The 23,375-nt window shown below is 40.5% G+C and overlaps 1 protein-coding gene across 3 annotated transcripts in view; it reads left to right on the top strand.

The window, feature by feature from the left end:
- DYNC1I1 (dynein cytoplasmic 1 intermediate chain 1) overlaps positions 1 to 22,789 on the top strand; it is a 299,879-nt gene extending 277,090 nt beyond the window's left edge. For all 3 annotated transcript variants that reach the window (XM_032304874.1, XM_032304873.1, XM_032304875.1), the window contains 3 exons: positions 1,093 to 1,233; positions 5,321 to 5,446; positions 22,104 to 22,789. In XM_032304874.1, coding sequence (XP_032160765.1) covers positions 1,093 to 1,233; positions 5,321 to 5,446; positions 22,104 to 22,214 — 378 coding nt within the window. In that variant the 3' untranslated portion in view covers positions 22,215 to 22,789. The remainder of the gene's footprint in view (positions 1 to 1,092; positions 1,234 to 5,320; positions 5,447 to 22,103) is intronic.
- The last annotated feature ends 586 nt before the right edge of the window (positions 22,790 to 23,375 follow it).

Raw genomic sequence — 23,375 nt, 5'->3', positions numbered from 1 at the left:
CCCATTGTTTAGATTTCTGTCAGAGGATATAAGAATACTTAATTTCTTTTATCTCTAGGGCTTTCATTATCATTTAAATTTCATTTTACATTAATTGATCAGGGATTAGTAAAGCCATTATGCAGAAATTAGAATAAGACAAGCCAGATGGAATGAATAATTCATGAAGTCCAATTACATTTTATTTCTGGTGTACTTTCAAACTTGCCTCTGACTTCTGTGCTATTTTGATGTGACAATATTCACTGGAAATCAAGAGTGCCATTTTAATTTATTGTATCCCTCTGGAGTGGAAGCATTTGTATGCATTGGGGGTGTGCTAATGCATTCCCCCCAAACACCAATTTCAGGGCTGCTGGAAATACTGGGTAATCTAGAAAATGTGGTTCATCTTCGGTGAAGGTTCAGGGGTTTCTCGGTTGAGCCACACCAGTCCACCTGAGTTCGCGGAGAAACTAAGGTCTTAGAACCCCGAGATTTTTAACCTCCCAGAAGAGCTACAAATCCCCTCAAAACATGTGTTCCGCTTCCCGCCGCCAAGGAACCATTCAAGTATGAATCTGGCCCCGAGTCGGCCTGGGAGCCGACTTGCAGCTCCAGAAAAAGACCACGAGGTGGCAGGCGTTGCCTTCCGTGCGGAAGGTCCTGGGCGGCCCGGGCCTGCCTGGGCTTCCAGAGCGTTCCCGCGGGTCTGAGCCTCGCAGGCGGACGGTGGTGGGGTCCGGGCACCGCGCGACTCGCAGAGCGTGACCTGGCGAGAATCCCGAGCTAATGGGCAGCCGCGTCCACCTGCACGGAACGGCTCGCCCGCCTGTGTCTGAGACCGCCTCCCGCGCAGGTCCGGGGCCCCAGCCCCTTAAGAGTCCCCGCTTCCCACCCACCCAGCATCCCCCTCTCCCCCCGGCCCCCAGTATTTATTTATGCCACTGGACAGTTCTAGTCACATTAAAGCTGCGGTTCACCTTTTCGAGGACTTTCATCTCGGGCAGTTTTATGACACTTGGTGAATGTGCAAAGTTTTTAATTAGGCTCGCTAGACAGCCCGAGGCGGCGGCAGCGCCACCGAGTCTTCACGGTCTCTTTGCTTTACAGCACAACAAGCCGCTCTACTCCTTTGAAGACAATGCAGACTATGTGTACGATGTCATGTGGTCCCCCGTGCATCCCGCGCTCTTTGCCTGCGTGGACGGAATGGGGCGCCTGGACCTCTGGAACCTCAACAATGACACCGAGGTGAGCGGCGGCGCAGGCGCCCGGGCGGGAGGGCTGGGAGGAGGGCGCAGCCGGCCTCTCTCCGTCTCCCCCGCTCTGTCCTGCGCGGCCTTGTTTTGGATGACCCTCCAATGGCAGCTGGGCAGCCGACCCCCAGTCTCCACTGCTCTGAAGGGAATTGGCAGATGCACCGGCCAAAAATCATTTCACCTCACTCCATCCCCAACCCCAGGCAGATCCTGGACAATTGAGGACCCTTTGCAAAAGAGCAAAACGATGTGCGTTCCTGCCTCTCCCTCGGGAAAAGGACACACCGGCACATGTCAGAGCGGTGCTGAAATAACCTTGCTGGCAGGCACTTTGAAAAGTCAGCTTTTGCGGACCCTGACTTGAGATTGAGCTTTTTAAAAGGGTTGTCAGTGTTTGCCACTCGCACACTTTCTATTTTAAATCCATAAAAGAGGATTCTGTTGGCTACCTTTAGATCTACCCTCCACTTGATTTTTACAAGGTAAATAATCCTTGCCTAAAATATTGAACTTACAGGCGGACTTTCACAGTACTTTGTAACTCGGAACAGGTCAGGTAAACTCGGTGTTTTAAAAAAAAAAAAAAAAAAAAAAAAAGGTGAGATTTCAACATGTCACATTTAGAGTACTTCACAAGTGAAAAATGGCCCCCTTTTTTTAAAAAAGGGGAATTAACAATAAGGAAATATTCATTTTAAAAATTACGCTATATATGTATCTATGCTTTAAAAAATTATGCCATATGCATTTTCCCTTTTTCTTACACCCTTAAAATTACTAAGGTGCTAATTCAGCTACTTGGGGCTTTTTGTGGTATCTTTTTTTTTTTTTTAACATGAATGTTAAATGTCCTTCAATTTAATAAAATAAAACGGTCTCTTCATCTCTTCCTGGTTTCTGATTCAGGGCGGCTCTCCATAAATAAGAAGGGACAGGTAAGGGGAGCAAGAGAAAGGTCTTTTGAAGTGTTTTGAGCAGGAAGCAACTCAGCCTTTTTAATTAGGAAACCTACAGCTGGAGGATATGAGGAGAAGGCGGCTCCCCTAGCATTTTTTGTGGGAGCAGCCAAGGAAATAGCCCTCAGGTGTCATTATTGAACCATTGTATCTCACAAAATTACATACACCATGACCACTGCCAAATAGTTATCTTTTGAAAATATTTCAGTTTAAGTCTATGTTTTCTTTTGGCTATAAGAACTATCTGACAAAGGCAAGAGTTACATAGTGAAGCATCTTTGAAAATGATCAAAAGGCATAAATATGTGCACATCATTTTGGATGTTGAATGTTTATAACATTATTGCTTTTCATAGAAAGATGCAATATTATTCAACATTGTGATGGTTTCCCAAAGTCTTTCAACACTGTTGATTAAAATCGTATTGCTTCTACCTGCTAGAATAAACTCATTGACTTAAAGCAACCTGCCTCCCCTCATATCAGAAATGAGATCTGGTAGAAGTGATGTTTCAGTGATACCCCACTGTGATGCCGTGGTCTGAGTGTTTTACACATTCCTTCATAATTCCTATGTAAATAGTATGGCTTCATTTTTAGCCTACTTTTTAGGCAAAATGAAATCAATGTGTCAACATTGCCAAATGTAATTTCTCCCCTCTCTTGCTCTAGGTGTCAAGGCACAACCACATTAAGAGTTTTATAGTTAAACTTTTTTAAAAAATCATTACAGGGCATGCAAACTGCTTATGAAAACATAATTCTGCTTTCAGAATTAATAGTCAATATATCGAATCTGATTCAAATCTAGTAATGAACTGAACATTTTTTTAAACTCTCAAATCATTTTTGCCTTCGATCAAGTTGAACAAGATTTCTCAAACAGTTGTCAGATTAGGATTTAGATTCGTGTAAAAAAGAAAGAGAGAGAACCTGAATTCCCAGTGTGACTTGTTGAAATTACTGTACCTTTCGACCACATCATCCCAATTGCTCCTATGCCAGGATAGTTCATATTCACCTGCCGCAAGGTCACTGGCCTCCCCACTATGCTGTACTTGATGCTGTAGATATCCTTGTCTTTGCAATTAAAATGACTGAGTCTTTAAAAAAATGTGAAAATAACTGAGAAACCAAAGTACAGAAGTTCGACTCAATATATGGATTCTTTTCACTAAAGATTCACCAACTTTTGAAAGGTCATTATGGGTCAAACTAATAAAATATATTTTATCATTTCCTTTAGCATTTGATAATTTTTAGCACTTCTTATATAGCCGGTGATAGTCATTTTTTTATCATTTATGTTTGAAAAGGTATTGTTAAAAGGTTAAAATATTAATTGTCCCAGTTAGCTATACAACTTACTTCTCAATAAGTAAAATTCTTTAACGTGCATTAGGCACAGTTTAAGTGTATCAGAAGTCAGGTTGTTTTGAGTGATTAGCTTTTTAACATATTCCTATTAAGGTTCAACATTTTTATTCAGTCTTTGAGATTATTCATTGATAAAATCTGATATCGAACAGAGTTAGGTCAAGTGTGATCCTGCACAGTCTCCCTAAGTGATGGGGTTAAAAAGTCTGAAAACTGTAGAGCTGAATCTCTGATCTGTTTTCTGAGGAGTACCCTAATAATAAAGCATATTGACAGAATTATGGCCCATCTAAATTCACATTGTTTTGGCCTTTGAAAGGTTTGGTTAAAAATTCAAGCTCCAGCTTGCACAGCAGGTAGCTTCATTGTCGAAATTGTGTATTTAAAAAAAAAAATGAGTTGGGGACTTTTGTTTTACATTTTTGCTCACAACTGACACACAGTGATTTAAGCAGGTAAAAGAATTTTTATTGATTTCGAGATTAAGTTTAAACATAGATTCTTACATATGATGGAGTTTTTATTGCTATTTTAAAGATAGGTATTGGGTCAATAACCTCCCGTAAACAGATGGTTTCAATTCCCCGACTCAGGGAATGCCGAGAGAGAACGAAGCCACGGTCTCCACCCCGAAATGACCTGTGTAGTAGACCCAGGGCTTCAGCAGTGGTGTGAGATGATCTCCAGGGTACTTTCCTCACTGTATCTTTTTTCTTTTGGTTTCAAGATTTACACTTTCCTTTTTTAACGGCCTGTTGTCACTTCCGAGTCAACATTTTTGTAGAAGGCTCAGAGATCTGATCTATCAGTTATAAACCTCAGATATATAAACTTCAAGACTGGAGTTTATACAACTGTTGATAGAAGAGGGGGAGACCCACGAACATCTTTTCCCAATAACAAGGGTTCTTGTATCCAATCCTGCAGGTTCCATTTCAGCACCTCTGGGTCCTTTTAATAAAAAGTGTGCTAGTGATTGCCCACATTGGCAGACTTCAGTGTTGACTGGAGGAGATGGGAGATTTCTTCTACAAAAAGGTGTTGCAGTTTCTCAGGATATCCCCTCGGGGGCAATTCCAAAGTTCTAGAGTGCTTCGTCTACCCTGGTACTGACGGGAAAGGGGGAAAACTGGAAAAAGAAAAGAAAAGAAAAAAGAAAGAGGAAAAGTCAAGCTTTTGAAGTTCTGCCACCTGCATTTTTTCTTCTTCTTCTGATCATCCCCTCCCCGAGGAGGTTTTGAGGGATCAATACATATTTTTTTTTCCCTGAAGACACACATTAATATGACCTTGGTTCCACCGTAAGCCCCCCTTTCTGCCTTTTACAGTATTTTTAATCTTGGTAAATCCTGAAATCTCTCTCTCCATTGATCCATAAATCATGACCTGATAGAGAAGTATCGTATTTAGCTGCTGTGTTTGTATGTTGGATGTACACCCTGCGTAATCCAGAGAAATATTTGTCACTCGCTGCCCATTGACTGTGGAAAAGACTCTCCTGCTTTTCTTTTCTTTTTCTTTCTTTCTTTCTTTTTTTTTTTTTTTTTTTGTTAAAGTGTCTCCTCTCTACCCCTTCATTCAGTGGAGCATATGATTTAAGAACAATGAATCCTTTTTTACCCCTGCGCAAGGGATGTATATTACTTCACGCACATGAAGGCAGAAGTGACTCACCCAGTTAAACGTATCATTGTAAACTTGTATATCTAAATTCTCACTCAGATTCTTTGTTGCTGTTGGCAGGTTCCAACAGCAAGTGTGGCTATTGAGGGGGCTTCCGCCCTGAACCGGGTGCGCTGGGCTCAAGGTGGCAAAGAAGTTGCCGTTGGAGACTCAGAAGGCCGTATTTGGATCTATGACGTTGGAGAGGTACACATATTTTTCCTTTGCGGGTTTGGGTGTTTGTGTTGTGCGTGTGTATGTTTTTGGGTTTTTGTTTTTCACTCGTGTGTCTGGCTTAAAGACCTAGTGAAATTACTGACAGGACCTGTGGGCCATGAGAGCCCGCTTGAGTGCGTTAGCAAATCGCAGTTGACTTCAGTGGGGGTTTGGTAAGACTTCCTTAGGGCCTAATTTGGTCTTCTGTCTCCACACACAGGACACTTCAGTTAATGATTCAGGCTCTTTCAGAGGGCTGTCGAATTCCCAGCTATCCTGTGAGGAGGCGTGGCGCTTCCTAACAATTTCATGAGAATGAAATGAATTTGTCGCACTCATCAGGCTAGCATTGGATTCTGAACTTGTTAAACAAACAGAGGTTTTCATGATGTTGGGTTAAAATGTATACCGTCACTCTTCCGTTAACATGTAGCCAATTATAAAGAGGCTGAGGCTATGGCTGGCTTCCGCCACCTGTGTACTGAAGTGGCTGAGGAGAATCAGAATTTGGTACCATTTTTATGATATTCAAAGTTATTATATGGAATATATAGCTCTAGTATATCTTATTACATAGATGAAGTATTCCTAAAGATCGTGGCACCTATCAAAGGGGGAAAAAAATCTGTATTTTTTATTTCAGATAAATCTCTTTAAATTTTTATACTGATTTTAATATTACATTACCAATTAATTGTACTTAGACATTATCTGTTTATTTTTACTACGTGGGAAAGTGTTGACAAAAACCTTCATCTGCAATGAGGTTAAAGAATTTTTTTTTTCCTTAAAGACAAAGAAAATATTGAACTTTCAAGCAAAACACAACAAGAGCATTGTGTAATGCTATTCTGGCGTAATATGAATCTAGAATTTGCATTCCAGGGGGGAGAATATACCACATTTGGATGTCGAACACCCTAGACGTAGGCAGTACTCTGTGCCCGCCTGGTGGAGGGGCTTAGCTGATCGCACAGGGAAGGGCCTGCATGGTTTCCTTGGTTGGCATTCTGTAACTGTGGCTGTCCCGGATGGTTGGTTCTACACTGGGACCTTTGATGATACGTTGTAGACTGCTGGATGGTGGAGCCAATTGTGTTGAATAGGTGGTGGTGTTGTTGTTGTTGCTCTTAATTCAGCCAGAAAGAGAAACTGAAGGACTTTAGAGAGGGGAGGTTTGCATTTGGGGAGGTACAACCCTAAGCAAAATATAGAAAAATCTCTGCATTTTCCTGTATGTTGTCTAGTTCATGAGACAACCCCTTGATGACTCCTGATGCTACAAGCTGAGTCATCCCGACAGCAACAGACCCGGTTAATATTCATCCCCAGTGGCGAAGGTGCAAATGGTCTTGTGACTTTTGACGTAGTTTGGAGTCTTTGGGCAAGAGAATACCCTCTGCATCGAGAGTATTGCCTGTTTATTTCTACTACATAGGAAAGTATAATATTCTCTTCAATGATAGGCAACATTTTCTTCAATGATTATTCTTTGTAGTCAATGCACCTTTTTCATCGTCTCCATCAAAATAAACCTAAGCAACAACAAATACTCTTCATCAGTTCATTTACTAAAAAATTAAAAAGCTAGTGAAGAGGAATATTAAAAAAACAAACCCAAGGTTTCTTTTTTCTTTCTCTTTTGTTTAGAACAAGTGTAATTGTGAGAGAGAAACAGATGTGGAGACACACTCAGAAATGAAAGGGCAGAAACTAGATGAATTTAAACTCTTTTCTCCACCTCCCTTTCGCATTATACATCATGTCCCTTAACTTTCTTACGGTCATATGCAGCCTTCACTGTTTTGTCCAAGAAGGATGAGAAGTAGAATAGTTTAACAATCTGGTTTGTTTGAAGAAAGGCCTTTTGAAAGCCTGTATGTTGACCACAGGTATTATGTATATAGTCTATATGTAACATATAAGTTACAACATATGAGAAAACAGGATATGACATAGATGCAGAATTTTCTGTAATAAAGTGATTTTATAGCTTGTGGGCAGAATTACTTGAATATGACTCATATTTTAGGAGGATATATAAGTTGCTTTGGCTGATACGTGGCTGCTAAAACTTCTCCCTGGGTTGCTACCCTCATTCCTAAATTGTAAAGTGTTGTTATACTCGTATTTCTACTATTGTAGTAGCAGGTCAGCCTGGTTTTCAGTTCTGTATTATTGCTCTTACTTTTCTAAGTGATATTACAGACTATAGAAATGTCTGTAGCTATAGGCCAGTCTTGTCTATTGTCTGGAGTCTAGACAGGCTATAGAAAAATCTCTGTGCCACATAATAGGCCAAACAATTTGTAGGGTTGTTTATCCCTACAAATCCACTACCCGGAAGAAAAAGGATATACTATTTTATTGAGAGTAGGTAATATTATATAATCTTCTATCCCTTCCCTGAATGGCCAAAAAATCAGGATAGGCTTATACATTTAACAGTTGTTGGTGGTGGTTTTTTTTTTTTCCCATTTCATTTAACAGTTCTTTCTGTATGGTTTTGTCATAAACAAAGCCATCTATGACTCAGAAGAACTCAGAGTTAAGATAATTTTATCTTAACTATAGTTGGTTTCTTCCCCCTACGTACTTTTGTGAGGTATTTACAAATTTAGCTATTTATTTCTGGGCAAAGGTGAAGGGGAGAAGTTCTTTTGTCTTTGCTCCTCTGTATAACCTATTCTGAATCTCTCACGGCGAACTCTGTAGTCTCCATGTACATAACGGGAAGCGGAGCTGAGCAGATGCCTACTTCTGAGAGGTGGTAGCTCACTTCTTGGGCAAGTGCCGCCATTATTGTAATTACTGCTGTCTCGCTCGCCAGCCTAGAACTGACAGAGCATAGCTGTACTTACGAGAGAAGGGCGCCCTCTGAACAGTGCCTCCTCAGCCTTCCAAATCACCTGCAGAAAGCCAGACAGAGTGCCTTCACAGCTAGCTGGCCCCATTTAGAATTTGAGGTCAAATCTAAGGCTGGTGCATGGCTGACGAGAGGGAAGGGGTTTGAGCAGGAAGTGATTTAAAAAGGAGAAAATACAGAGGAAGAGAAAAAAGATGGTATAGAGGATCAAATTGCCAGGAGACTGTGCTACCATTATCTGTATTCAGAATTGGTCCTCTGGTCCCCATTAAAACTGAACCCCTCACCAGGGTCATGCTGGCCTTTGGATGGAAAATCTTGCTTTATGGAACCCTCTAGGAAAGAAGATGAAACAGTTTTAAATAAGCCTTATAATACAAACTGTACAAGAAAGTAAATGGTAGTTTTTAGAGTATACTTTGTTGATCCATTTTCTTTGAGACCTCAGTACACTGAATAGGCATCTGTCTGTGGGAGGAGACCCCACATTCATTTGTCCCTGGTTGATTTGAGGAGGCAGGAGGGGGCAGCAGGCTCTTGTCTCCCCAGGGTCCTATTCTAGCAGCGAGGTTGGCTTCATGGTTGTGTCAGCTGTGCCATCTCACAGGCCCGGGGAGTAGAGGAGCCCTGAGTTTCCTTTATTGCTTGGCTGTCACTGTCTTGCAGCTGGTAAGAACTTTTTCAACAAGGCACCCTACATTTTCATTTTGCACTGGGCCCTGCAGAATTATGTAGCCAATTTTGCCACAAGAGTATTGCTCTTAATCCCACTCAAGATGCAAATCATAAATGAGAAATGATGGCCTTGACCTAGACCATTGGGAGAAAGGGGCAATCTTTAGAAATGCGGTCCTATGTAGTACATGTTGTGTGATCTTATTACTATTTGTGTTTTGGACCATCTGAAAATGTTGAATGTGTGGGGCGCTTAGGTGGCTCCATCTGTTGAGCACCAGACTCTTGGTTTCAGCTCAGGTTATGAACTCAGGGTCATGAGATCCATCAGGGTCATGAGATCCATCAGGGTCTTGAGATCAATCAGGGTTGTCAGGCTCCACACTGGGCAATGGAGGCTGCCTAAGATTCTCTCTCTCCCCCCTTCTCCCTCTGCCCTTTCTCACCTCTTGCTCTAAAAGAAAAGGAAGAAAGGAAGGGAAGAAGGGGGGTTGGGAGGAAAAAAGGAAGTATGGCAAAAAAAAAATGTTGAATGGGAATAGCAATGGTTGCAGGTTATAAACATCATGAGGCCCATAGAAATAGAGCTGAAACTACCGGATCTTGTTATTCACCTCCCCATACCCTTGCTTTGATCACACCGTTAGTTGAACCAAAGGCGTAAGAGTTTGGGGAAAGATCCCTATGCTGCTTGCTATAGCTGGAGTGGGGAGGGACAGCCTTTCTCTGCCACTCCGTTGGCATACCCTCAGCAAGAACTCCCTGGTAAGAGACTTCTGTAACTGTCAGTGGAGATGTCCCCACTCAAGTCCAGGTAGACATGCTTCCTGTGAGACCTGGCGCTCAACCAGGAGAACAGTGCAGAAAGGGACTCTGGTGTCCTTGGTCGTTAACGGTCGTCTGCCTCATCTCCTGTCCCAGCTGAGGCTGCAGCTGCCGCAGGGAGTCCCAGCACAGCACCCCCCACCCCCCGCCAATGATCATGCCCTCCTCTATTATGCACAATTATCCTCCATAACTTTTAAGATGATGGCAGAGAGCAGTGGCCTGAATCCAGATTTACTGATGCAATTTATTATGAACTTCTGAAGGGGTAAAGAGAGGATTGTGTATGAGCTCACTGAAATCACCAGATTGAGTATGTCCATTCCCCCACCCACCCAACCTGCCGCTGCAACCCCTTTTTTCCTTTTGGTTACATTTAAATGGCAAAGGCATGAGTCATATCTTGGGGCCTGTGACTGATGAGGTTAAAATATAAAACAGCAATGTTTCCAGGTAGGCCACATGATGCTTTGTTTATATAGCACACATTTTTGGTTGTTTGATTTCAGCACTGTATCTGGAAAATATAGTGTACACATTTATTTTCACAGGTAGGGGTCTATTTTCTTTGCGAAGCAGGTGCTTAACTCCTATTAGCATAAATGGAAGTTATGTGAATTCAATGAAAGACAGAGAAGACCCCTTTTATTACTTGGCTATAATTTTTATTCTATTTGTGCACTTTCAAAGTTATTAAAAAAGACAGTGGTTGCATGAACCATTTACATTTTCTAATATGTGAAGTTAAAGATGAGCTCAGCTCCTGAATAAGTTTTGAGGCTCTTCTTCTTCACAACGTGGGATGCAGTCTGTTTGCTGTGGGGTCGCACGATCCCATTCAATTAACTGAAACGTGGATAAGATAACAAGTCATAAGTTAACCACAAATATAACCCGAAAACGGTGAGTGAATGCCGCTTCAAAAATGCACTCAGAGAGAGCTGTTAATCATTGTTGGATTTTTTTAATGATGTGTGAACACACATATTCTAAAGATTAAAAATAAGAATTACTCACAGCCATGGCTCCTTTCCTGAATAGCAGGCTTTTCTATATATACATGGAGCTGATTTTAATAGCACATGGGCCAGTGAGTATAGAATTATTCACGTGTCCCGATGATTGATAGTCAGCCTATCTACCTGTCTGTCTTGCAGATGTGTTTTCTAGAAAGCCCGTTGCTATTGTTAATGCTTCGGTGCTGTCACACAGATGGGCTGTCATAAATATCCCCTAACAACTATGTTTGCTGCTTATCTGAATTAGTTAGAATGCTGTTTGCAGCTCCAGTTTTGAAAGAAGCAGTTTATCCTCCACCTCCTGTTATTTCTTTTTCCATTAACCTCTTCCAGGGAAGATTTTGTTTTCAGTTGTGATAAATACACATAAGTTTCAAATCCCTGATTAGATTTCTACAGTAGTCAAATGATAAAATTCCAAAATCATTTTCAGCTTACAGCAGAACTTGGAAAAGAAAATGGCAACTGGAAAGCGAACTGAGGAGACGACTAAAGCCCAGCTCCCTTAGCTCTACTGGTTTGCTTGTCCCATTCGCTGATGGCCTAAGAGAGCATGCGTTTGTCGTTACAGCGTAACCCGCAACTGGGGCCACACTTCCCATCACTTGGTTCACACGACTGGCTGGGGGCTAAAAGAAGAACAGTTATTTAATTACAGATTTCAGTAAATACAGTAAAGTTGGCATCTGTTACTCTATTAAAAGGGTCTTGAAAAATTCTTGGAAAGGAAAAAGGCAGGTGACTATGAGAGATCACAGGTACCTGCTAATAAGGTAAAGCATGATGTAAATGTTCACCTGACTGTACTTTAGAGAGGAAATGAAAAATCAGGATGACAGTTTATTTAGGATCCCAACAGGGAAAAGGGCTTATGGCGATAGACACTTCAGAATGGCGGTCCAGCTATAATGTACAAGGACTCTTGAAGAGTGCCTCCAGCAGCTTCCTAGGCAGCTAGCAGACGGAGAGAAGAAAGCGATTTGATGAGCCATCTCTCCTGCACTTTAAAGAGCAGTTCAATATAGAGGAATCTGATAAACGGTTAGTGCAGGGAGTTCAAAAGAATTTGAGTGACACAAAATAAATACAGTACGTTTCTGGTTTTTAAGTGAATTACACTTAGGCAGTAACCGTTTGCCTTGGTGAACTCCTTCTTGTTTGCAGTAGAACAGGACCTGCATCCGTTTTCCAGAAGTCTGTGCGCTGAGTGTAAGTCATCCCCTCCACGGGGAAGGTGTGCGCAGAACACAAAATGCAAAGTTACACTGTGATTTGGGGGTTCAAGTGAGAGTCCCTTAATGAGAAAGAACTGGATGTGAAATCACTTCATTTAATTGTTGTGCTTTGGGAAGGCCAGCAGCCCCCGCTGAGGACGACCGCGATAGCACGGCCAAGCTGCGGTGGCCTCCGGAACAGAGAGCGGGGCTGGGCTCAGCTTCCCCAAGTGCAGTTAAAATCACCCCAAGATTCTCGAAGGTCTTTGCAAGTGCTGGCTTTATTCTTCAGTGGATAAACAATATTATTTTCTTTAGCCAATGCCAAACATTTCTTGGAAAAGCCAAGATTTTGGCATAAGTTATTGTGTGGTGCCCAAACATCCAGATACTTAGTTCTGTTGCTAATTATCTAGACATTTGATGACACAAAAACAAAGCATTGGGATTTTCAATGGGACTTTTCAGTTTTTACCTGAATTTTTATTGCCATAGCCACAACACTGTACAGTGGAGTCAAAAGCACAAAGGCCTATTTGAGCAGATTTGGGGTGCTAATAAATATAATTACCTAAAATAAGCTACTCTGAAATAATATATTAATCCATTTCCTTGTCATAATAAATTACATGTATTTGAAATTAAATAATTTGGTTCAAATGTAGGATTGTAATTTTAGTATTAACTTGATGTCTTCTAGGAAAAGTGCTTAATTTAAAACAGAAAAAGAAAAACGCTATTAATTCCAATTAACGTTATAATTACTCATCTTATAGTGAATGTAGTAGCAGTGGCTTTCATTTTGGCAATTATATATGTAAAAGACCATAATTAAACTAATTATTATATAAATACTGTGCTTATTCAGGTACATTAGTTTGTAAAAATGAATTTATAGGATTAGTATCTTTTCAAACCACTTTTTTTTCCTGGATTGATAAGAAAATACTTCTGACTTTTATGTATTATGGAGAAGTTGATTCAATGAAAAGAAAACCCTAATATCTAATTTTATAAAAACCAAATTAATGCGTGCATAGTAATTTGCAATATTCAATGAAATTCATATATTCCCATTTTGGTGATAAATGGCCTATGAATATAAACCTTCTGAAACAAGTACCAGTTTGTATAATTAATCATCTTTATGATTCTTCTGTGATTTAAAACTGTCATCTTCAATAGCAGTTTGGGATTTTGAAGCAGTCATTAATTATAGTGTTAAATTTTTTTTTATGGCTGACAAAATTGTGTTTAGTTTTAGAATTTCAAAACTGCTAAATTTTATCTTGAAAAATTACTGCTTAGAACAGTAGCCTCAAATCACAGCTTAGATCAGCCGAGCATGAAACTGCTCCAGTGATCTGTGAGGCCGGATTAACGCTGGCCTGTATGGAAACGGGGGGCTGTTTGTTAGTTACAGGAGTGTGTGTGCTACGGAATCGCGTGTCTGCTTATGCGTGCTGACGTGTAAATATTTATATGCTATATTGGTTGGACTTGCAAAGTGAGGAAGTGAATGAATCATCCTATTCTAATTTCAAAGAAGTTTTGCATGAATTTCGGAGAATGTCAGCTTTCAGAACATCTTCTACATTTTAAAACATGAATTATTTATCATTTAGGAAATATCAGAGCTTAACCTTGTTGAAGAAATTTTGCACTCCCTTTTTAGGATGGCAGATAAAACTCATCAGCGGTCCATTCCTTGAGATCTTCCTTCTCACAGCCACGCTCGAGTTTCTCAACATTTAGATGAAATATTTTAGTTTTGTCTTAGTATTCAGGACCCACAGGTAAAAAGTGAACATCTTCTAGCCGCCTAAAAACCAGCCACCCTTCTGACTTAGAAAAAAACTGGTTTTGGTTTTTGTTTTGTTTTGTTTTTAGTTTGGCAGCCCTCCTTGGGTTAATCACATTCCTCAGTAAGGTTTTTGTAATGTTTAGACTGCCACGTCCACAGAAACATTTGCAAGGTAGATGCTTACGGAATGTCTGCTTGACCAGGATGACCTGGCCCGGCACAGAAAAGACACCCCATCCGCATTTGGGGGAATCACTGTCTCACATAGGGAAGCTGAAGGTTAAGGGAAAGCTGAATCGTGTGAAGCATTCACAGTGCAGCCTCCAAGCTGGCAACAGATTGATGGGCAGGAAAAGTAATCCATTTCACTATATTTGCACAGACAAGGATATACAGAAAATATATGGGGAAAAGAAGGTTCGTCCTTCCCCGTTCCCGATCCCAGTCCCTCACCCTCCTGCGCTTTTCAGAGTGAGCAGTTGGCCACTAGAGTAATGAAAGCCTAACAGTTGATTCAAATAGTTGTCAAACCACTGGAAAAATGCTTCCTTTTCATTGTGCTTTTTTTGGACACTATAGATATGGTAAATCATGAACTACACTATAAAAATACCTCTTTTATGCCCAAACATTCAGTAGGAGGGAATGACATTTCTTTTATTACCTTAGTAAATGTTTTTAAGGTGTTTAGCAATAAGCTTTCTTTTTTTGTCAAAACTGCTTAGATGCAGTGGTTGCTAGGAATTTACTAGAAAACCTATAGTTAATAGTATCAGGAGGGGAAAGGGTATTGGGTTTAGTCAGCTAATAGGACAGAGCAGCTTGAGTAGCAAGCACATGCTTTGTCGTCCCCCTGTCATTTTCCTGATCTTTTCTGTTATGGAAAGAGTGGTAATAGAAGTTTACAAAGTTTATTTTCCATTATTGTCCATCAGCCAATATTTTTAGCACTTTTTCCATCTTTTGGGCAGAGGAATAGATAGGTCCAAATAACAGGAAAAAAAATTACACTTAAGAGATTTCTCAAGAAGAAAGGATGATGAGGCTTTCATACAAATGTGAACAAGATCATCACAGGCCTTAGTAAATTAACTCTTTCTTGTTTAGCTGTGATTCTTCTTTTTCCCTCCATAGACAGAACTCCAGAATTTTGTTGTGCTTCCTATAATGCTAAATTTTAACATGAAGAACATTTTTTTCCCTAAGGAATAGTATTTAAAATAAATTATTTCCTTCGATGGTTTCTGGCTTACTGAGATTGATAGAGACCCATCTTTTTACTATTTACTTTTGATTTTATGTCTTACCTTTCTTTCCTTAACTGGGTGGTAATGGATTTTTTTTTTTTTCTTTTAAGTGGTATTCTAACAAACATGCTATAAAAGTTAACCACTCATTTAAAGATCCTAGGAAGAGAACTTTGGCAGAGAGATCTGCAGCTTCACGGGTAGATGATAGGTCCCTTAGATAGGATTTTATAATAAAATAGGTTCTTTCTTTCTTAACCAAAAATAGTCGGATCTCATCAGACTGCTGTAGGCTTGCATGCTGCCAAATTTCACAGAAATTTTATCGTACTGACTGGGAAGGGCAGATGCTACAGCGTGGAGACTAATGTGACGTCCACCCTTCCCTCCAGCCTTCCCTAGAAGGGCTCTAAATGCTAAGTTACCACACAGCGTATCTTTTTGTGGTAGAACACTGCAGCGCATTTACCCCTCTGCACACTGCACTCTGGCTTGGAATTTTGGTCCGTGGTTTCATCCATTGTTAGACTCCCCCGTGAGTTAAATACAGTGGGGCCTGTATTTATGCGGAGTGAGTAAGCTTGCTCATTCCAGCGGCTGCTTCAGTGCTTGCTACCTCCCACTTCGCTTCCATCTGTGTGTGTGGCAAAGGGAATTGTCCTAAGAAATACCGGCTTCCTCTCAACACAAATGTGTATTTGTATACCAGTAAGTCCACAATCTCTGAACTGGGGGGGGGGGGGGGGGCATTAAAAAGGGCACTTTTAAAAAACCGTTTAAGGCTTAGAGGGGTTTAGCAGTCGTTCTGTGGAAACCCACATTCACTTCCACGGTTTCTGTAAATGCATTAACAACAACAAAAATCAATGCGCATTAAGTGAAAAGGCAATTCGTAAGATATCTTTTTAATAGGAAACTTTAATTCCTAGGCAAATAGGTAAGGTACAGGAGGTGAGTTGTCCTGTATGTGTTCAGCATCCATGGCTAACATAGCGTCCCACACTTTTTCTTAATGACTTGGTTTGATGAAAAGATTTCAAAGATGCTGATGAAATATACATCCATGGAGTGCTTACTCGGAAATCTGGAGTCTTGTTTGCTTGCCATGTTTAATATATTGGAAAAACCAACTGAAATCACCAAATAGTTTTCCAATATTTCCAATAATTTTGGAAATTTGGAAATTTGGAAATTTCCAAATAATTGTCCAAGGTTATTTTTTTTAATTAACCTACTTTTATATAAACAATGCCTGAGACAGAGTTTTACTGTAAAGAACTCGGCTTTGAGCTGGTAGGAGTCACTGCAGATAAGGCAGCTTTTTAAAATCAGCTGCTAGGTACTATAAACCCTTTAAAATTACTAACAAATGAGGGAGGCTTGACTGTGGATTGTTCAAAATTGTTAGCCATGTGCTTATAAAAAGGGACACATGAATGATATTTGTGTAGTTAACCCTGGTTATAAAAAGTCATTTGATTTTTTAACAGCATGTTCAGCGGTTACAGTGCCTTAGGACTTGAGCTAAAAATGTGGACTCCCACTGCAGAAAGGGCCCTACCAAGGAAACAGCTCGGGAACTCTGCACTGGCCATATCTGAGAAATAAATATGCATCAATCTGTTGACATATATGTGTACTTGTGTATTTATGAAGAACTGTGCTTAAAATTTGATTTTTTTTAATGAGCAATCAAAAGTACTCTGACGGAATTTTTCTTGGGGTCTGAAAGAACCCTTCCCCCATACCCAGCTCATGAAATTTGGCTAGTATTAGAAGTATGACTACTTAGGAAATTACTTAGGTTTTCAAGAAATCAAATGTAACAAAAATAAAGAATATTTCTAAAAAAAAAAAATGCAGTTCTATATAGGTGAAAAGGAGAAAATGTGAAGAACAGAAGCCAAAATAACAAAAATAATGGAGAAGGGAATAAGCATTAAGGAAAAATAAGAAAAAACATCATTTCCACGGGGTTTATAATGGGCCAAGCACTGTGCTTAAAAGCCCATCATATTTTTGGGGGGTGGGGGGGCTTGTTTACTATTTACAGCAGTCCTAGGGATGGGTCTCAAAATTCCTTTCTCACACACGGAGAAATTATGATCAGACATGTTAAAACATCACTTTCATAAGCCCACGCAGGAGATAAGTGCAAAGCAGGGAAGGGAAACTGCCCTCTGGCCGATCGTGGAGGTGGAGAAAGTCAACCCTGACCCCATTCTCAGAATGCAGTCATTCTGCAATCTCTGCCTCCCTTTAAGTGCATGAGAAGCCCAGGCTGGACGCCAGGCGGTTGGGCCAACTACTTATTCGGGGGACAGGCTGGGCAGGAGCTAGGGGCCCCCTCCCTTCCATTCAGGCAGGGAGGAAGCAGGTCCATGTGGCCTCGGAAGTAGGAAGGAGGGGACTAAAATCAATTTTCATGAATTTTCCACAACTTCTGCACACTTTTGCTTTTTACTTTTGACCTTTTATCTCCCAGGAATCCTAGAAGATAAAATACAATCTTTAGAATCTTTTAGCAGGTGATTCAAAACACATTACCTGCCAGGCTTTCTGGGGCGGTACGCTGCCATTTCCTGAAGCCTGGGGCTCCTCGGTGTGGGGGGAGGGTCATGTGATCTTCAGCAAATCGTTGAGCTACCTGTTCTTCTCTTCCCCACCTGTTAAAAGAAGTCCGTGCCTTGTTCCTTAATGTCCTAATGTGGTAAACATCAGAATTAATTTTTTAAGAAAATAAAAACAGAACCACAAAAATGCTATTGAATTGATAATGTGTGCCACTTACAGAGATCGTTTTTAGGAACATGTTCAATCTGAGTGACACTTTAAAGAAAAAGAACGCATGACTATTCCATGATGAACTCATAGTATTTTCTTCCCTTAGATTACCTTTCTCATCCTCTTCACATCTCTGTTGATAAATGGGTCAGACACCATCATCCCCATTTTACAATTGAGGCAATGAGAGGTTAAGTGCCCAGCCATTGCCAGTAACCAGGATGAGAACAGGACTTAAGTCTCCTGTCCAAATCTGAGCTTCATTTTACCTCCTCCTTAGGGCCAAATTGCTACCTCAGAAACTATCTTTGTCCTTCGTTCCCTTGGCTGTAAAAATAGGGTCATATCATATCTATAATAGGCCGTCACTCTTAGAACCACGACTGTATTATCTCAGGAATCAGAGCTCTGAGTGCTCATGGCATAAAAACGATGTATACACTTAGCAAAAATTAGAACTCTTCTAGTGGGGGGGTGAACTGGCTTGTTGGTGCACCTTGTCCACGAAGCAGTGGGAAAATCTGAATCATCCCTGACCTAGGATGTGGACTCTGGCAGATGAATCTGAAGGCAGAAAATGTTTCCAGATCCACTCTGATTCAGTGCAATACTGGACAAGTTTTAGAAGCCCTTCTTTATGGTAGTCCCTTGCTATCACTATGAGCGATTTCCTTCACAATGCTTCTATTTTTTTTTAATCAATTGAAATTACTCATCACGATTAAAAACTTGTGTGAATATTTTTCCTATCGCGAAATGGAAATTGCTAGAAAATTATCCTGAACTACTTTGCTCCAGATTTAGCCTTTACTGTCTTGGTAGAAACCCAAGGAGATGTTGAGGCCATTGCATGAACATGCCGTTTGCTTCCCTGCTACTTGCCTGACACATAACCCACACCGAGAAGTGTTGCACTTGTCACTATAAGAAGATCGATTTCAGGCTATTCATGTTTGGAATGTAGGTGAAGTTTAAAAAACAACAACAACAACAACAAACACATCTATGCCAGTATTCACACATTTTGACCCAATAAAACATGATCATTTTTGCTTGTTGTTCATGGTCATCATGTGCCGAAATTATTCAGTGCTGTCCCTTTAATCCCTAGCCCAGGGCCAGGCATAGCGTGGGTACCCGGTCCCCACTGACTAAATACATTTGTGTGCTAGTCAGAGGAACACGACAGCAATCTTATTCTTTAACTGAGGAACATGGACAAAGAATCTTCCTACTTCATGATTAAGGTATTACTGGATTAAAAGTCTCCTAGAGAAAGTCTCCGATAAGTTTATGCTCTTAAGCCTCCTTTGCAGCCATCTCCAATCAGAGAGAACCAGGTGACAAAAGTCAGGAGTGCCAAGGATAAGAAGGACGGTTCTCTCCAAATGGATGCCACATACAGCCGCAGACACAAAGTGAAAGGAGTGGTCTTCTTGTTTGGTAGGACGCCTGTTTGATCTTACCTACAAGTAATTCAGATGCCAAAAATTATTAGTTTGGGTGTGGAAACCGCCTGTGAATACACATTCGCACATTCAAGCTAAGATTATACTTAAAGTGCTTCCTGATGGTGATACTTAATTCTAAAAGTGGGGCAGTGTGCAGTTCACCTTCTAAATCTAACATTACAATCACCTTGGGTTATTTTTATAGCCAACTAAATGAGAAAGTGTAATAGGATGAGGTAGGTAAATTTAAGTTTCTAGAAGCAATTGTGTTTTCATTGTGTTCTTCTCTGGAATGTTTTTTATTGTGGTTTTGTTTGTGAACCAAAGCAAACTAACATTCTAGAGAAGAAAATACTTGGTAGAATTTTTTTTTTTAAACTTCTAATATTTCCAACCTCAATGAAACTTTCACAGATCAAAAAGAGGACAAGATATGTTAGAATACTAGGAACTCTTACGACAGGTGCTGGTATTATAGTATTACTATTCCCATCCCCGTAGAAAAGGTAGATCTACTGTAGGGACTTCTTGTTTTTTCATCAGAAAAATTTAAATTTAATAGAATTCATTTTTGAAAAGTTAGCTATAAAACTATAATGTCATAAATGGTACTCAGTTCTGTCTCCAATTATATCCCGGGCACACATTCAAACCTTAATGTTTCTTAATCTTTAGCAGTATCATTTCTTAAAGGTCTTGCCATTCCTACTGCATGAAACTACATAAAACATATTTACCTGTTTTCTTGTTTGAGTATATAGTTCCTATATGTTGCTATCAATAAAGCATTACTTTATGGCATCATGTTAATTCAGACTTGTGCCTCTTCAACAACAATACAGTGTCAGGTTTAGGGGCCAGACGCCTAGAGCGCTACACTGTATCACATACTGTATAACGTGTTATTAGGAAGGCTTGCTTTTCCCCAATACTTCACATTATGTGAAATTCTGAGGTGCCTTAGTTACAGCTTGATTCTCACCTCATACGAGGAAAAAGTTATAATCATGCCATCATGGTTGGCTTTGCCTCTCCCTAGGCTTTGGTGTTGTGGTTCTTTTTGGAAGGACTTGGGTGAGGAGTTGGAGAAAAAGAAAAAAAATAGTGGGCCTATTCTTTCATATAAAGATGATACCAACCCTTTGCTGCTTGTGCTTTTTGTTCGCTTTTTTGTAGCATTGATTTTGGACGCCTCATTTCCCTGGTGCAGTATTTTCTAAAATTGAAGAGAAAAAAGAATACTGGAACCTAGGAAAAGAGCTCAAAGTAGGGAAAATGGACTGAGCAAAGGGGTAACTGTCATTCAATACTATTGTGAACTTACGTTGTTGCCTAAGGAGAAATTTAGGTTCATTTCAATAACTGGGGAAGTAGTTAACCATTCAGAAACTTATTCATATGACCAAAGCAGAATTCTTACTGGTACTACATTTCTTAAAGTAAGTAGAAGAACTTACTGCCCCACCTGAAGATCATTTCCAGAATTCTATTATTGAAACATTTAAACCTTAGTGCTCGAGAACTAATGGCAGGATATACGTCAACTGATGGTACCAGCCTCCAAAAAGTTGTCTTAGACATTATCTGAGGATATGATCCCTATAATAAAAATTTAAAGTTCTAATCATTTGGCTCTATATAAAGTGGGCGATTTTTCAGCTGTAAAATTGATCACAAACTTAAGTTTCTTTGCTTCTTTTCAAAAATGTCTATTGAGGTGACTGTTATTAATGTTTATAGAATAGGTGTAACTCTGGGTACCTATCGATGGGCTACCCCATCTTATAGGGCAGTCCTCCAAGAAAATCACTCTACAGTCTAAATCAATTTTATTCTCTATAAAAGCATTCAGAATTCTCCTTGGTCCTGCTTCTCATCTTCAAATAATTCTCTTTTCCACTCCAAGCATTTGCATGGTTATCTTTAAGCAATTCATCTTTGGAGGCTATGTAAAGAAACTACTATTCTTTAAATCAGCTAACAAAATTCATACACGTAATTTGTACCGGGTGGGGTTGGTTTTCTCCTCACTGAATTGTGCAGAGAAGAAGACAGTATTTGGGAAATTACAGAATGCCCCCTTTCTGGTGAATCAGTCCGCATCCTGGCTAGAGAAGTAGAGCCTGGAGCTAGAGAACTCCGGCACTGATACTTGTTAGCTGTGCAAACTCAGTAAGATGATTTCGTCTTTCTGTGCCTTGATTTCTTCTTCTGTAAGATGGAGATACTAATATTGCCCTCCGTAGGGTTGCTGTGAGGAATGAGTTAATACATGTAAAGGACTTAGAACAGAAGATCTTGCTGAAAAAGCCAAATCATTATTTCATAGTAAGATTTCTTCGTATATGTACATTTTTGTCATGCATTAGTGCATTAGCCACACTTGTGAAAAAGGACCAACAGCCCAGACTGAGAAAGGCAATCCCACAGTTATTTCTCCATCCCGTCAGTGGGGCAGTTTGTATTTGCTGGGTTCGCTCTAACTCTGGTCTTCTTGGGATGACTTTTCATTCCTGAAAGTGCTTTAACTGGCTACTGTCAGGGTATGGTTTACGTAAACTTTTTTTAAAGTTTTACAAATGCCACAAGTGATTTTTCTTCTGAGAGGGACACTATCCTCTTACTGTTGGTTGTCCCTCTTCAGGGCTGATGCGGGAAGAAGACCGGAGAGATGGTTGCCTCAGGAGGAACGGTCAGGCGGGCCTCAAGGCTTCCTGGCCCGTGAGACACTTGCTCACCATTTTCTATTCCCTTGCTTTGCAGCTTGCAGTCCCCCACAATGACGAATGGACCCGCTTCGCCAGGACCCTCGTGGAGATTCGCGCTAACAGAGCTGACAGTGAGGAGGAAGGCACTGTTGAGTTATCTGCCTAGTGGAAGCGAACCACCCTGACCCCAACCCCAACCTTCACCTTCTATGACTCAGTGCTGCAGCCATCAGTTCCACTCGTATTCCGTGTCCATTCAGTATCAGTGTTGCAAGACATTTTGGGTGTCCTGTCGTGCCGGCTTTGCTCCAAGTACTCCAAATGTATCCCACCCCGCTTTCCACTGACCTGCCATTCACCAGAGCATTTCGGTCTTTATATTTCTGTCTCAAAAATGGGGGGAGGAGGGTGTAGGCTTTACAGGTTTAGTTGTTGCCTTTTAACTACTTAGTAGCTGTATTTAATAGCTGGAAACCTCTGGTTAAATTTGTTCTTACATGCACTTCTGGCATAGTCCTATTAAATCCATATGAAGCCAGATATGATTAGGTGCAGATGTGGTGTGCTTCGTGATACGGTACAGGGCCAAAGACTTGAGATGTAGTGTTTTACATAGTGACTCACGTTATGGATGGATTTACTAGAAGAACATTGCTGCTCCTTATTTATTGTGGTGTGCTGCATGGAACATATTTATTTGAAAGCATTAAAATAAACGATCCTAGAGCATGTGCATAATGAGAGGACTGCATTGTCTCTGCTGCTGCTGAGGTTACATTACGTTCCAAATAACAATCACAGTATGCCGGTTCTACTGAGGACAAGAAATCTTTAGAGGTTTGTTGCAGTGAACGGAATGAATTTTAATGCCCATTATTTCTAGGTACTTTAACAATATTTCAAATATAGTTGACCACTGATACTTGTCATTCAAGCTAACACAGTCCAACAAAACTGTGGTTCCTGAATATGACACCAGTATTGCCAATAAAATGTTCCAAGCCAGGTCTGCCCCAGTGTGGATAAAACCTTTGCTTGGGGAAAGCCTGATTAGAATTTTGCTTTGACAAGGGGGTGGGGGAGATATGTGAAGGCCATGTTGAAGACTGATAATGAACTCAGAGGCAGCCAGCTGGCTGGACTTAAACCAAGACTCCGGTTTTATTTTTACGAGGGAACGTGTGCGGTTTTTTGGAAAGCTTTCCCTATTCTCCTTCACCAGAGCCGCTCTCGCCCAAAGACGGTCTCAAATGTTGGGAGTAAGGAAAACAGGTTATGGTGTACAGATACCAAATGTTCTGCACATTCCTTCAAGTTTTTAAAAAAT

The sequence above is a fragment of the Mustela erminea genome, chromosome 11 (genome assembly GCF_009829155.1).
Source record: "Mustela erminea isolate mMusErm1 chromosome 11, mMusErm1.Pri, whole genome shotgun sequence".
NCBI classification, from domain to species: Eukaryota; Metazoa; Chordata; class Mammalia; order Carnivora; family Mustelidae; genus Mustela; species Mustela erminea.
Note: the sequence above shows the minus strand (reverse complement) of the source record. Positions and strands in the feature narration are given on the sequence as shown.